At 36.2% G+C, this 16,652-nt stretch overlaps 1 protein-coding gene across 19 annotated transcripts in view; it reads right to left on the reverse strand.

Moving 5' to 3' along the window:
• Positions 1 to 4,780: 4,780 nt before the first annotated feature.
• Positions 4,781 to 16,652, reverse strand: part of CLOCK (clock circadian regulator) — a 125,214-nt gene continuing 113,342 nt past the window's right edge. For 11 of the 19 annotated variants that reach the window (XM_081054380.1, XM_081054378.1, XM_081054384.1 and 8 more), the window contains 4 exons: positions 16,243 to 16,452; positions 15,304 to 15,509; positions 10,511 to 10,817; positions 4,781 to 7,844 (listed from right to left, as the gene is read on the reverse strand). In XM_081054380.1, coding sequence (XP_080910506.1) covers positions 7,668 to 7,844; positions 10,511 to 10,817; positions 15,304 to 15,509; positions 16,243 to 16,452 — 900 coding nt within the window. In that variant the 3' untranslated portion in view covers positions 4,781 to 7,667. The remainder of the gene's footprint in view (positions 7,845 to 10,510; positions 10,818 to 15,303; positions 15,510 to 16,242; positions 16,453 to 16,652) is intronic. The other 8 variants (XM_081054370.1, XM_081054371.1, XM_081054369.1 and 5 more) reach the window with 1 other exon arrangement.

A 16,652-nucleotide genomic window follows, 5' to 3' on the forward strand; every position in this document is an offset into this window, starting at 1 on the left:
AACAGAATGGTTAATTCCTTGTTGGAAAGTAGCTGGTACCATCAAAACCCAAACTTGGCAATGCAGGCAGCCTGGTCCTAGTAGTAGCTTAATATGTGAATATAACAGCAAAGCTTTCTGAGACACTAAAATCTTGTAACAGGACACAATTCAGAATTTGGTAGCTCAGATGTAAACTACAAGTTAAAAATCACTAACTCAGAACTCCACTGCTGAATAAAAGAGGAAAATTTCATCGGTAGTGGTTTTAAAATATTTAATAGTCTCTTTAAAATCCAAAATAATGTGATTCTTACAAGTTATGTGCCACATAAAGCAGGTGTTATTTTTTTGAGAAATGCATGTGATACTGTAAAACATAGCACTGAGGTATTTTTTATTTTTGAAATTGAGTAAGGAAACAAAGTCTGGATCTAATTATTTTTACATTTACAAAAAAACAATGCTACTGCTTGGCTCTTGCTGTTATTTCAGGTTGTGAATACATTATAGGAGTATGGGAAAGAGCATTATAATAGTACATGTAGTTTTAAAAACGATGCACATCATCACCTGGGAAAATGATCATATAGCAATAGGCCTGAGTGAAGGTAGGCTGATGAACACATTGTACCTCTTCTCAAAGGATAGCTTTGAAAATCAAGTGTAACCAATTGTAACACCAAATTAAAAGGGCAATATCGGTAACAAAATGATCCCCATTTTATACAATATTTCCACACATAGCTCATGAAAATTAGCAGAGAACCTAATATAGCACCGTTGAAACCATTCATTGTTCCTTCACGTGCTTCTGTGCAATTTAGGATTTGGGCTGAATACCTGAAAAAATGTTAGTCTCGTTTCTGTTAATCAATTGGATTTCAATTAAATGTTTGCTTTAGAAAAAATATAGGTATTCTTACCTCAAGATTAGTTAGCCATTTATAGCTCCACCCTTTTGGAAGTAAGAATGTTAGCCTCCATCTAAATTTTATTTAAAACCAAGAACCAAGCAGTAAGGACAGCAATGTAGCACACTAAGAACCATACAGAACATGAGAAAGAATTTGGTGTGTGTTTTTAAGCTACCAACTTATGTTAACAATTAGAAATTTACAAAGAGAAAACATTTTTTGCACTAACTGGTTTCAATACAGCACTGAATTTAACTCATCTTTGGGCTTCAATCTTTACATAGGGTGAACGTGCAAGTGCCACACAGAAGTCCTTCTCCAACTTACACCGCAGTAAAACAGATTTCAAACTAATTCTAGAATGGTCTAAATTATAGCTATTCTAGCTGGCATAGCTACTGAAAAAGAAAAAGGACATCTCCTGGCCCGTTTTTTTTGTTTTTTTTTTTTTTTTTTTTTTTTTGCTTGATGATGATTGTCTAGTTATATAATACATCAGTCTGAAGATAAGACAGCTTTCCCTACATTTACTAGTACTGGCACAATCATTGCCAGCAATGAATTTGTACCCGTACAGGCCAACTCAAAAACACCTGTTAAAAAACATTTGAATGTCATTTTTAAAGCGATGTCACAGTTTGTTTCCTCAGAAATTTAAAAGCATACATTTGAAAACACATTTTCAATTTAACCCTCAGAGTTAAGAAACATTTTTTACACCATTAAATCCACCTTGCGGTTGACTTGCTGTAATTACCACTCTCCAAGGGATCCCAAAGCTGGACAGTGTGCTCTGTACCTGGCCTGTGGGACTCGACCTACTCTACGGGCCCCAAAGTGGAGGATTCCGTTCCAATCACACCAGCAAGAAGTATCCTCAAATTTCTAGGCTCCAAATGCTCAAACTGCTTTACTAGACAGTGCTGTGTGTGGAGGTTTTGTTTTGTTTTAAAAGACCAAGCAGCACTATAGAGACAAACATTTTTTTTGTAGAAGAGTTTGCAGTGTGTATACATTACTTCACCTATATTTAAAGACTTGCAATGGATTTGAATTTAGATATGATAACTAGTAGTGGCCGTTAGAAGATGCTGATCATTTCACTAACATTTCCCCAAATGGGCAAAAACAGGCAATGTGTGCCATTGGATCTGTCATACTGGCCTTTGGCTGTGTTGGGGAAGTAATAGAAAAAGTGCCCCCAAAATAGAAAAGGCAGCAAGTGAAACTAGAAAAAGGTTGGAGCTATATGAAGCAGGTTTCAAAGGAGTTACCTTTATTTTTTCCTTAAATGAGCTGAGAACAGGAGGGAAGTGCAGGGGCCTCTGGATCTGGGCCCTCCACTGCTGTCCTGAAGCAAAACAGACTTGGCCTGCCCATGAAAAATCGTCATGAGGCTAGAGGCTGCACCCCACGTAAGAAGAGCTAGTTCTCTATGTCAGAGATTACAGTAAGGCAAAACAAAACAAACCACAAATTAAATACATGACACTGTGAAATCACTCTGATGAGAAAAGAGAACACAAAGATATTTAAAAATATAAATAAATACATGTAGCCATTTTTATTCAAGAAACCCAGAGAACTGCTTACAAAGCAATTTCTTCTTTAAAACCACTTCCTAAATTCTCCCATAAATACTCACTATTTGATTGTCACTTAATGCAGCACCTCAGTGTTTGCTGGTGGTCGTGATGGAATTTCACTTAGTCTTCATAAACGATATCCTATTTCATTAAAGAACGTTTCCCTAGGAAAACCCAGGCAGCTTACAAAATATTGTTAAATACTCAAAACAGAACCTGCAAAGTATTATTTTATTTAAGAAAAACAAGGAATGTAGTGTTAAATTATGACATGGGGAAAATATGCAAAACATCACATGGAAAGAAAGTTTTAATTTTTAAATATCCACGTTTGTTTAATTTCTTGTGAGCTGTTCAATACTGTTTAAATATCCTGAATTAATAACTATACCAACAAAATTCATCCCCAGTGTTTCCACAGGAGTCATTAAGACCAAATTACACTTTTTTTCTTCAACCAAAGTAGTCTTTCTCAGTCCTTTTTGTGCAAAAATATTACAAGAGCAATTCAAATGGAAACACTGAAATGGCATGCCAACATTTCAGAGCACATTTAAAACACCCAGAATAATTCTTGAAATGATTGTACTCTAAAGTATTACTAACAATCACTTTTAGGTTGATTTTTTACATCTATTCACACTGATGCAATTTTCCTAGACCTCTGAAAATAAACAGGCTCATTGGTCTCTTTTGGTGTCCACACAATAGGCAAGATAGGTTTACAATAGTGTCTAAATGAAACTAGCATCTACAATCTCTTGACTCCACCACATTCAAAACAAAAGTCAAAGTTCATTTGGCTACCTTGAAATCACTCCCATAAACCTACTACGGTTCACTGGATCTAAACATTTCTCAGAAATGTGTCATTTTTAAATTTCACCTAAGTGATGATTTGGGGATCCTTTAGAAATGGTAATGCCTATAATAAACTTTATCAAAATGAATAATTGCAATAAAGTGCTTGTTACATTTCAAAATGATGCTTTTAGACTGTGGTATGTTGTTTTAAAAGTGTGTGCTATTCCCATATAAGGATCCCCAGGCATGAGAGTTGGGTCGTCTCACCTGTCTCAGAAAGCAGCAGCACTAACTGTTGGTAGGCTGACAGTAGGCACATTACCCATGCGGATGAGGCTAGACTAGCTATGGCGAAGGGGGGAGGAGCTTAGAAAAGTGGAAGGATGTGGGAGGTTCCTACTATATTCATAGTTATATACAAATATATTAAATATGCTATAAAAATAGTCGACTCTTTTCCTCTGCAATTACTTCAGAAGCTCCTTTTAGAAGAATGCTCACCCAATCCAAACAAACTTAAAAGGTTCTCTTTCTCCAATCACTATTAAAATGGCAAGTGCCTTTGTGCTGTTTCTTTTCCATCATCTAAAGATTCCAATCGGCTTACTCCTGGCTAGACTCACTCAGCAATAGTAATATCCAGTGTTTATACCTTCCAACGCTGACTCCTGAGGGACTATGAACAGGGTCGCAGACATTGGAAAGATTACAGACTTGAGTGAGTTTTACACAATGTTCATCAACAAACTTCCAATCACCAAAGAAATACAGAAAAAGAAAAAAAAAGAAATGAGCAGTACTAGAATAAAATGCCATTTGCATTCATTCCACTTTATAAAAGTTCATCTCAATGTAGTGGAAAAGTTTTAAAACACGCTGAGTAACATCCAGTTTAAGATAACACCTATCTGCAGGGCCCCTAGCTCAGGCTTCCCGAAGGAACAAGGTCCGTCTATCCGCCTTCTACACACGATGCCCTCATGGACGTCCCAGGCCCTTCACTAGCTGCACAGACTGCGTTAAGGCAATGATGGATACTGCAGCGCTTCCGAAGAACCCAAGTAACACTCGCTCTATTCCAGAGTATTCTGTAACAAACCATTCAAAGTCACTAGTACCTTCCCACACCAGGTTTAGGTGACAAAGCAGGGCACAGGACTCAAATTACCACCTCAACTTAGGACAGAGTTTGGAGACTGAACTGTAGTATGTACTTTCATGCTTCCCCCATCCTCCACGTCTGCTTTTTCCATCAATCTTTTCCACTCAAAAAATGGAGTACTTCTGAGACCACTCCCAGCAGCAACTTTATTAGTCCTTGTCGTCCTCACCTGTAGGGGGTAAAACAATACGGACTGCCTGCAGTGCCTACCACCGCGGTCCAAAGCAGGGTAACTGCAGAACAGCTAACAGCTCTCCTTGTCTTCAACAGTTTCTTACCTAGAAAGCGCCACCCAGAATAAAATGGGGTTTTATTCTTTTTTTTTTTTTTTTAAAGAAAAACTGAGTAAAGCAGAGGGAAGACAGGATTTTTAAGTAGCTGAAAGATGTTCCTATTTGGTGTTTTTTCATGACTTAAGATTTAGAATCTTAATTAACAGCTTTGGCTACAGAAATGAATGAAGAACAACTGCTCAATCTTCATCAGAATGCTCAAATCTCCATGCAGGAGGGGGCAGGGACAGCTTTGCAATCCAAGTTTAAGAGAAGCAAGAAAAAAAGAGGAGCTAAGAGGCAGCTGGTACTTCCCACCTCTTCCAACACAACACTGCATACTGACAGCAAAGGAAAAGCAGCTAGCTGCTCCTTTAAATTTAGCCATCAATTCTAAGCAGAAAAAAAAATTATCTGTAAGAAACAACAGGAAGTATAAATGGAAATTTTTGTCTAATTTTCTTTCCCATTTACCTTATGGCTTGTCTTAGGCTTTGTTTTTGTTAAGTACACAATGCTCACAATCCACCATCCTTCTTTTAAGCATGGTACTTAAGAGGATAAACCTTAATAGTTCTTCATATCTTTCTTTCATTAGCTAAATCCGTATCACTAGATATCACTAAAAAACGAATGAGGCACAACTCATATATGGAATGGCATGATAAGGTTAAGAAAGGCAATTTGAAAGGGGAGAAAGTACTGTTGCCATATTCTACAATATCAATTTTGTCTATGTGTATGTGTGCTTTCAAGTACACACATATTCTGACAACTGTCCTTGACATTCAGGAGAAAGTGAGAAATCTATTCTGGATGAATCATTTAGCTAGAAGATGAGCTCCTTGATATGTTAATTATTGACTGGTATCTAGTAACACTTCTTTTATAGAAGGGTAGACACCAACTTTCTTTGGTTGTTTTCATTTTCAACATTAATTTTCTAATTTAAGTGTGGCCAGGTGTAGTTTTCTACAGAAAGACAAAATATGTCCCTTAAGGATGATAGCAAAGCTGAGGACAGAAAAGTTTTAAGAACTGACTTAGAGTTTCTCTGACTCTATCTAGCAATTCTGTATTATGTTATTTTCATTGCTCAAAACCTTTTCTGTTTAACAACCTCAATTCTGTTAATACACTTTAAGGTTAATTTTCATTTATTTCAGCTTGCTGTCTTCTTTTCTCTCAGTAATAATTTTTGATATTCTAACAAGATATTTTCCATTAATTTTACTTTGCTCTATCGTTGTAAATTTAACTATTATAGTACCATAAAATATATAAAATGTTTTTATGACTATAATTTGTTGGAATTTATTACCTTTAAGAATATGATATTGCCAAATGAAATCTTAGTTCACGTTTAGAAAGCATGTGAGTTACAATACTGTAGTGTAGTGAAGGGAAAGCCAAGTCCCACTCCTTTTTCCTCTGTAGGACATCAAGATCATATTGAGCAAATATTTACTAGTAATTCTTAAATGACTACTTAGCTTTAAAGGAAGATGCTGATTTAGGAAAACAATTTTGTGAGCACATTAATGACTCTAATAGTGTTAGGATGTCATCTTTTTATTTCTAAATTATTTGTACTTCCAGCCCAAGAGACTCACAGCAGTCTTCCTGGGAACTTAGGAGGATAACAATGGCAATGACACCCACATGCTATTAAAAATGTACTAAGGTTTCAAAACTGCTACTGAGACCAGAGAATGAGTTCAAGATGGTGAATTATCACCTGAATCAAAATCAAGGCACTATGGGTTTTTTTTTCCCCTCAAATAACCCTGAATCATTTCTGACTAAAAGAAGCATTGAAATCGTGAAGGATAATAAAAAGATTCCAACAAATCCTAAAAGTTAAAATTCCCACCAGTGAGAATGTTTAAAAAGTGCCTAAAATGTTTTGTGTGCAAATTTTACTTCTAAAACTGAAACATTCTTGAAATTACTTTCAGGCTTGTTGAAAACCATTTACACAACTATTTCCAACTATGAACTATATCAAAATATGTGATCAAAACTCCCAACCTTCTAAAATAAAGCAGTGCAAATCCTATTTTCAAACATAATTGAAAAAATAGTGAAATGAGGGATGTTTCTGAGTAACTTGAAAATCCTGTTATTTCAATAATTTAACCTGAAAAAAACAATCCATTCCCAGAAGCACATCATACCTCACTGAACAAACTGTGACATCACAGCCGAGTAGGAACAAAAGCCTTGTGCCCCGGGAAAGTGAATAGAACACTATCGTGTTGTAAACAAAAGGGAAAACAAAGGATGTATTAGTTTGCACATGGCATCAGAATCTAAGGAAATGTATTCATACCTATGAGGAGATAATGCTTTCATGCAGCATACAGAATGTTTTCTTTCCTTTTATCCAGACATATACATAATATTTTTACAGCATCTGTACATAGAGAATTTGAACCCTCACAACATTCTGAAATTACGATTCCATCATTATCTGCAAAGGGAGAGGGGTTGGGGGAGAGGGCCTACTGGGTCTACTGGACTGTCTTCATGGCATCATTGTAAGCAAACCCCTGACATGGCAGTGGTGTGTCCTCTGTAACACTTGACAACAGGCACAGAACCACTAAAAGTTACTAACATTGTTAGTGCCTTTCTGATTCACTGGAGGTCATATTTCAGAGCTGAGCTTCTTAACATTTGGCAATATATTCTTTTTTCATCAAAAAGTATATGGGCAAGTAAAACACTGTCAGAATTGGCTATGGCCCTACGATCATCTGCTGGCTGGTATTTAATGTACGTAGCACTAGGCAGCATTTTCCCTGCTAACTAACTTGAGGAACTAGAACACTCAATACTGCATCTCATGAAACAGCCGGAGCTTTTCCTCCTAATCCTCAGATCCTGTCAGCAACACTACCGGCTGACCCCTTCTTCCCATGAAGTCAGAGAGGAGGCCTGAGTGCTACTGTGGCTGAACCTTGGAAGGGTCGGTCAGACTGTCAGTCCTGTGCCGACTCAGTTGCTGCTGCTGAGACTGGTGTTGCTGGTGATGTGACTGAGGGAAAGTGCTCTGTTGTAGTGGAAACGCAGCAGACAGGATAAGCTGAGTTGAAGGATTCCCATGGAGCAACCTAGAAGTCTAAAGACAAACGGATCATGCAATACTGCTTTACCCCCATTAAGTTGTCTACATTAAGATTATTCAAGTTTTCCACTCTCCATTGGGACAAAATCCCTAAATGCCACATAATCTATGTAAATTTTGCTCTCTCATTTAAAAATAATATTGTGGTGAATGCTTATAAGGCTTTCTCTCTTTGAAAGTCTGACAGAACTTCATTTTTTAAAAGCGTCTGAGCTGGAGAATTTATGGTATAAAAAGCAATCTATGTCTTGAGACAAAAACCATACATATGTTTTCACTTTGTATGTCCTAAAGACCATAATTTTAAACAGACAATAAATTTTAAGCATAGCTGAGAACATATGAAACACAAATACTCTGAGGTCCAATAGATAAGGCCTCTGGCACAGGTTCCTCTGGCTGGTGAGAGCGGGAGCTCTGCGGCCGAGCACGGGCCTCAGCTACACTGTCCAGGTGCAAACTCTGGTGCCGTGTTCACTAAGTGAGCGACTTGGTCAAACTATTTACTTCTCTGGGCCTCAGTTTCTTCATTTACAACATAAGGATAATCACAGTGCGTCCCATGTTGGGTTTCTATGAAGATTAAATATTAACATCATTATTTAAAAGTATTACAAAAATGAAGGCAAAGTTAGAGACTTAAGTCCTATAAGGAGCAGTGTGGTATAACAAGAAAGCAAAACAAAACAAGAAAGGGCACAGGATCTGAAGTCAGAAACCCTGGATTTGAGTTTTGCTCTGCCACTCTTTCGATGTGTGACCTTGGGCAAGTCTCAACTCTAGGAGCGTGTTTCTTTCACCTAATTTCTACTACTGGATACACAACGGAAACTAGCCAAAAGAAAGTGCATTTTTAAAATGAAACTCCTTCCTTACTACTGACCATACAACTAATTTTAAAATGGAACTGTGATGAGTGATTTTTGCAAATATAATATATGAAGGATATACACACAGATAGATCTTTGAACTTTAAGAACCATTAAGCTTTGCCAAGAATCTGGACCATTTGCTTTCTTTCTTTGTTATTAGGAACAACTTTTGTAAGATAAAAAACTCAGAATATTCCTGAGCCTTTCAGGGTTACAACAGCAGTATATTTTGGAACTAAGTGTTATACAATAAGCCAAATTGTGTATTTACAATTTGAGTGTACAATTTGAGAAATACACATATGAGTGTATTTCTGAAGGGTGCTACCTCCCTTATTTCTTTAGGGGTCCCATGTCTTTGGAATGCTTCTTTCAGAAGTGCTGGAGAAGAGAACGCTCATTTTTTAGGGGCCCTCGTTCTGACAAACTAGAAGACTGAGATTTTAATGCAAGTCCTCTCCTTTTTAAAGCTTTTACTTACTCATAATTCTCATTGACTATATTTCCCCTAGATAATAGTTTCTAACTTGTTGTAAATTCTAATTATTAATTCATTTGTAACAATAGCTAAGCCAGTCACTAGTGGCTGCAGTATAGGCTTATGGTCTATACTGTATGTAGGGGTCGTATGACTCGAGAGATTTAGGCAACTAACTTGTTTTCCACATCACCAAGTTTATATCACCAAGAACTGTATTTGGACCAGAACTCCAAGGGTGATAATTAACACTGTATTTATACCTGAATATACAATATAATGTTAAATCTTCTAATTATACCATATGTTGTATAACTAAAATTGATGATATGTGGCTGGCCTACATAGAGTCGTCTCAGCACAAATCTAGACTAGCCTACATTCAAAATGGCTTCTCCTAGGGCATACGAGATAAAGCTGGATTTCCAGATGTCATAATCTGCTACTATCTACCTACTCACCCGTGAGGCACTGAGGTCCAGAAATTCGGCCTGATTTCCTTGCTGAGGATACCGACCTCAATGACTTTCTTCTGTGTCCTTTAGATAGGTAGCTCCTGTCTGACATACCCACGTGAGATGTGTCTGCATTTTGGTCAATCTGAGTGTTTGTCATTTATGGTCATAAAATACAGCAGTTATACTATGTTCAGTGATTTAAATGCATGTTTCACCCATGAGATATGAACTATTAGCACCTCTATATTATAGATGAGGAAACTGAAGGTTAGCAAGTTAAGTAACCTGCCTAAGGTCACACAGTATATGGTGCGGCAGTGGCCAAATCTCAGGGCAGTCTGATTTTAGAGTCCAAGTTCTTAATTATGACATATACTGTCTCCATAGTATTTCTGCTTAATTAATTTATAACCAATTATAAAATTTAAGATAATTGTCTACACTAATTTTAAAATCCCGTTTGATACCCCTGCCCTGTAGAGAGTAGAATATGATGGGCCACTAGAGAAAGAAAGAGAAGAAGGAAAGGTGCCTTTGTTTGAATTCCAGAAACCCAGCCAGAGAGAGCTCTACGTAAAGTGCCTCGATCTGGGCAGGAAGTAGCCACTTATTCTATCCAACAATTCAGATAACTGGGTATGTCCGTGTCAGGGCTAAAAGTATTCCAAAGGTTAAACAGGAAAGAAAATATAGCTAACTGGGATAAGCTTTCTGTTTTTATAGAAATTTAACTTGTACAATATAAACTCATATGGATTCTTTAGATCATTTACAAAAGTGTTCATTTAATGCCTAATTTCACTATCTAAGAGTGTATGGGTTTGGGACAGCTTCCGGCATGTGGAGAATTACCTGTAAAAACTGCTGTGGTGGTTGGGTCAGCTGAGCCTGAGATGGTTGCTGAACTGACGTGAGATGCTGCTCCTGGGAAGTGGGCTGTTGCTGCTGCTGCTGCTGCTGCTGCTGCTGCTGCTGTTGCTGCTGCTGCTGCTGCTGCTGCTGCGTGACTGACAACGTGTGGGACTGCTGCTGTTGTGCGGCAAAAGTAGGGTAGGCAGTCACCACCTGACCCATAAGCATCGTGCTAGGTACCATGACGGCCCCACAAGCTACAGGAGCAGTTACTAATTTGGTCACAAGTTGCTGACCTTGAGAAAATCTGTAACGGAAAAGAAAGAAGGGGAGTCAGAAATATAAGGTATACATTATAAAAGGCAGTGGGCTGAATACTTCTCTAAAATAACACCCAATGATATTGTCAATTTAGTTTTTTTTAAAGCCGCGTGTCCCAATTTTGTTCCATGTTTTTAAAGATTCCCTTTGTGTATATAGCAAAATGAAATGATCACAAACAAAAATACAAACTTTTTTTTGGATAGCCACGTGCAAAAGAATGAAGCTGGACCCTTACCTTACACCATATACAAAAATTAACTCAAACACCTAAGCATAAGAGCTATAAAACAGAAAAAACAGAGGGGTAAAGTTTCATGAAACTGAATTGGGCAGTGATTTCTTGGATATGATACTAAAAGTAAAAAGACAACAAAAGAGAAAATAAATTGTACATCAAAGTTAAAAACTTACGCATTAAAGGACACTATCAACACAGTGAAAGGGCACCATAGAACTGGAGAAAATATTTGCAAGTCATATAGCTAATAAGGGGTTAATAACTAGAACATATGAAGCAATCCTACAACTCAACAACAATCTGATTTAAAAATATGCAAGGTCTTGAACAGATAATTCTCCAAAGAAGATACACAAATGGTCATTAAGCAAATGAAAAGATACTGAACATCACTAATCATCAGGGAAATTCAAATCAAAACCACAATGAGATCCCACTTCACACCACCCACTAGGATGGCTATCATCCAAAAAAAGAAAAGAACTAGCGTTGGTGAGGATATGGAGAAATTGGAACCCTGTCCACTGTTGGTGAAAATGTAAAAATGCAAAATAGTTTAGCCACTATGGAAAACAGTTATGACAGTTCCTCAAAAAACTAAACAGAAGTACCATATGATCAAGCAATTCCATTTCTGGGTACATATTCAAAAGAACTTAAAGCAGAGACTCAAACGGATATTTGTACTTCCATGTTCACAGCAGTATTACTGACAATAGTCAAATAATGGATGTAACTCAATTGTCTGTCGAGGGATGAAGAAACAAAATGTGACATACATATATACAACTGAATATTATTTTGCCTTAAAAAGGAATGAAATTCTGACACATGAACTTTGAGGACATTGTGCTAAGTAAAATAAGCAAATCACAAAAGACATAAATGATTCCACTTATATGAGGCATCTAGAGTAGTGAAACTCAGTCTTATGTGCTTAGAACGCAGAGTGGTGGTGTCCAGGAGCCAGAGGGGAGGAGGGATGAGGAATTCTTTTTCAGTGGGTACAGTTTCAGTTTAGGAAGATGAAAAAAGTTCTGGATGGTGATAGTAGTGATGGTCACAACAGCGTGAATGTGCTCGATGCCAATGAACTGTGTGTCCAATTAAAACAGGTTAACATGGTCCGTTTTGTTATATATATATATATATATACATTTTACCACAATAGAAACAATTTTTACAACTGCTAAAACTTCTTTCTTTTTATAAAATTACTAAGTACTTAGAGTCAAACAGATGTAGCACATGGTTTATTTTACTAATCATGAATAAACTTAAAGTTATCACAAGACAAAAAAAAACTTTAGGTCTATAGGACAGTTACATTGCAAGTTGTATCTTATAAACATAAATCAAAACTAAATGACATTCTAAAGGTAAATAAAAGTACCCTCACTTTATAAGTTGATCAATGCAGCATAATACTCACTGTGTTAGAATTCACTAATATTCTCTCCCTCCCTCCCTTCCTTTTATTTTCTTTAATGAAACGACAAAAACAAAAAATGATGGCTTCTTCAGGAAACAATATTATTTCTTTTTCTTTTTTTAAATTTATTGGGGTGACAACGGTTAGTGAAATTACATAGATTTCAGGTGTACAATTCTGTATTACATCATCTATGAATCCCATTGTGTGTTCACCACCCAGAGTCAGTTCTCCTTCCATCACCATATATTTGAACAATACTATTTCTATTTGACTTTTCTGTGAGATGAAGTTAGTTTCTAACACTGGCCGTTATAGAGAAAAAATTGAGATGCATAAGGCTTTACTGTAGACGTATGTTTGCATGACATAACTGCAACTACTGACTGTTTAAAGTACATAATATGAAACTCAGTACAGATGCATACTTTATTATTTATATGTTCCACAATACAAAATACATCTATTTTGAATCCATGTCAAAATAAAGTAAAATACTGTATTTTATATGCTTCAGGACCAAATGCATTATTTAATGCAAAAAACACATACAAATTTTTTAAATTTACAATATAAAGAAAACCCCAAAAAACAAGTAACATTTACAATGTGGCTTATTCACAGAAGTGCTATTTTTTTGTAATCTTAAAAGAAATTAATATCTGAATTGCTCAACTCTCACTGGTAAAATGTGATGAGTACTTCATCCATTTCAGCACCAAAAGACATTCCTCAACGTACTTCTGCTTAACTATCACTTTTGTGGCTTTGTATATACCAGGGGTGTCCAAACTGCGGCCCATGGGCCAACTGCGGCTCGGCAATCCATTGTTAATTGGCCCGCAGCAAATTCCAAAAATATATTTAGTTTACTTAAATAAACCAGGTGAGGCAATATGTACTTCACCTCGAGTGAGTGGCCTGGCTGTTTGTGTATTTTACCGCATATGGCCCTTGGTGAAAACCATTGAAAAAAGTTTGGACACCCCTGGCATATAATGCTCTCTACCTAGACGTCCCGCCTCAGGCTCCTTGCATGCACACAACCAAAGCCAAGCTCTGTAAGACTCGGGCCGAGTATCTCCCTCCACGAAGCTCTCTCTGACCACACGCCTCTCTTTCACCAAAATAGAACCACTTTATTTTTCTTTTTTTACAGTAACATGACATTTATTTATCTACTTGTTGTTTGTAAAATATCTATTTTTTAATTAAAATTTATTGGCATGACAAGTTAGTAAAATTACATAGGTTTCAAGTATACATTTCTATAATATATTATCTATATATCACATTGTATGTTCACCACCTGAAGTCAATTCTTCTTAAATCACCATATATTTAACCCCTTTTACCCTCTTCTACCATCTCCCTCCCCCTTACCCTCTGGTAACCACTAAAGTACTGTCTGTGTCTATGAGTATTTTGTTGTTTGTTTGTCTTGTTTGTTTGATAAAGCCTGACTTTTTAAATCGAAGGAACTGAGTTTCAAAGAGAAGAAATTAATTCTCTCTGCTCTCACTGCCTCTGTGATGCTGCAACTTCTTTACTCTCTGGAAACTAATAGGATTTTAATGTAATCTATTTCATGGTCAAATATAATAGCAAAATTGTATAATAATAACAGCAGCCTACTTGTATTGCAGTAAAATAAGTAAAAAATAAAATGTATTTAAAATAGAAGTTTTAAGACTATAGAGATACTAAAGTTAAAGCTTACCAATATATGAAAATGGCATTTCTTTCAAGAATGTGTTTCTAAGTCAGCTATCTGGACTTACTAAAATAAATTATAAATTATAAATGACTTTTTCTAGAATGCCCTACAAAAGTGTAGTGTAGTATATGTTTCAGCATTTGAGCTTTGAAATCAGACACGACGGCTTGAATCCAGAACCACTTCACCCCCTCAACTGGCTACAGGCCCTTGGCCAAATTACTGAAAACTCACTTTTTTCTTATCTGGGAAATAAAAAAACCAACAGACATTAAAAAAAAAATTTAGGGGCCGGCCCGGTGGCGCAGGCGGTTGGAGCTCCGTGCTCCTAACTCCGAAGGCTGAGGGTTTGATTCCTACATGGGCCAGTGGGCTCTCAACAAAAAACAAAAAACAAACAAACAAACAAAAAATTTAATATATTTTGAGCACTTAGTACCATATGTAACAAACTCAAGAAAGGCAAGCTTTTATTCCTTAAAACATATAAACTATGGTAGTGTACACCGTAACCATTGTTACTACTTGAAAACTCACCAGTATCCACATTAAAGTGATTAAAGGTCCACAGTGATACAAAGCCTGTCATAAAACTCATACAACAGTGTGCTATAGAATTTGGATTCTATAACACCAGGGGTGCCAAAAAATGGGTACAAGTGGACACTTTAGCCCACCTTGCTCAAGCAGTAGTTTGCTGTAATCAGAAGTGTCTGGACGCTGATGGTAACCACTTTGAGCACATCTTGTAATTGCAGAAGTCAAACGTGACCTGTATTCATCTTTTGTTATTGGTATATATTAAGTATTACAATTTTAATCGTTTTCCTTTCTTAAAATGTGTATACATTTTTTGGGCACCCTCTGTATTTGCTAGTACATTTTTTGGACAGGAAACAAAATTTGTTACCTTTTCATTAAAAAGTCCTTAAACAATGGATACATTCTGAGTTTTTATTTCAAAGTCAAGAATATTGGCTGGAATGAGCGAACTAAAAATCATATTTTTTTAAAATTAAATTATTGAGTTTTTTATCAATTAATTTACAACTTTGGAATGACTTATGAAATATGACAACTACCTTATTTGTCTGTCCTGAGTGAATGTAGTTACTGCAGCACCCTGGGTACTGTTCTGTGGCATACTAGACGGAATCTGGACCATGCTTCCGGCTGCCGGCTGAGAAATCACCATAGTGTTATACAGCGGGGCTGTGAGGGTGCTCTGTGTCTGACTGGGAAGCGATGTTTGTGGACTGTGCCCGCTCAGTACATTTTGTTGATTCTGCTAGAAAAGAGAAGATTTTAATGCTAGACAGACTGAAACAATTTACATCAGGAAGTATGCTTCTACATCATTCTAACAATAGTTGACATGACAGAAAAAGAAGTGGCAGGACATAATACTCTGGAAGAAATCTGACAAAGGCATGACTTGTAGTAACTGAGAATGAATTAGTCTTCAATATTTGCTGGAAGGTATGTTATGACTTTAGAAAAAAGAAGCATAATCTTAACAGTGATGATATAAATATACATAAAGAATTTCTGTTAAATGGCCAAAGTGAGTGACTGATGTTAGACATTTTTATATATTCCATTTGAATCCCTGGAATTTATTAAAGTCACAGATGTACACCAATTACCAAAATTTCCTGGAATATTGATTAAACCATCATTGCTCCAACAATTTATTCTTCACATATGGTAACATGTTGCCTGGCCAGCACCTTTTGCAAGTCAAACCTTTTGAACACATAGAAGTAGTCATATATGTCCATTTTTTTTAAAATTGCAACATTTTTTAAATGTCAAAATATTGAAATCATTTTTCATTCAACAGTTTCACAACAATTTTGCACAAAATATTTTAATAATCACTCTCAATACTATACTTTCTAATTATTGCTATTAAATTTTAAATATGGTATTGTTCAAGATAGAGCTTTATTTTTGTTTCAGCAATAGTATACATTTCAATCACTGAACATTCCATAATCCACTGTACTCAATAACATTACCTGATTTGATGTAGTTTGTAAAGTGTGCTGTTGTATCATATGCTGAGTTGTGCCAATATGTCCAGTATTCATTCCACTTTGAATTTGGTTAGTTTGAACAACCTGGCCTTGCATATTTATAGGTGCAAGTTGCTGGATGTTAGATGAATTTCCAGAAGAAAGTTGAACAGAACCAAAATTCAACCCAGGGGTTGATTGTTGTAAAAACATCTTTAAAAATAAAGATTACATTAAAATGAGCTTTGTAGAATAAAAAGAGAAGAATGAGAGCATTAAAAAAAAAAGTAAAACAAGCTACAAAGTTTAAAAAGCAAATAACAAGACTATGTCATTCTGAATGAACAATTAGCAATAATTACTTAATAAAACATACATCAGAATCATTCCTCTAGTCATGTTTGCAATTGTTA

Source organism: Rhinolophus hipposideros (genome assembly GCF_964194185.1).
Source record: "Rhinolophus hipposideros genome assembly, chromosome: 1".
Lineage (NCBI taxonomy): Eukaryota > Metazoa > Chordata > Mammalia > Chiroptera > Rhinolophidae > Rhinolophus > Rhinolophus hipposideros.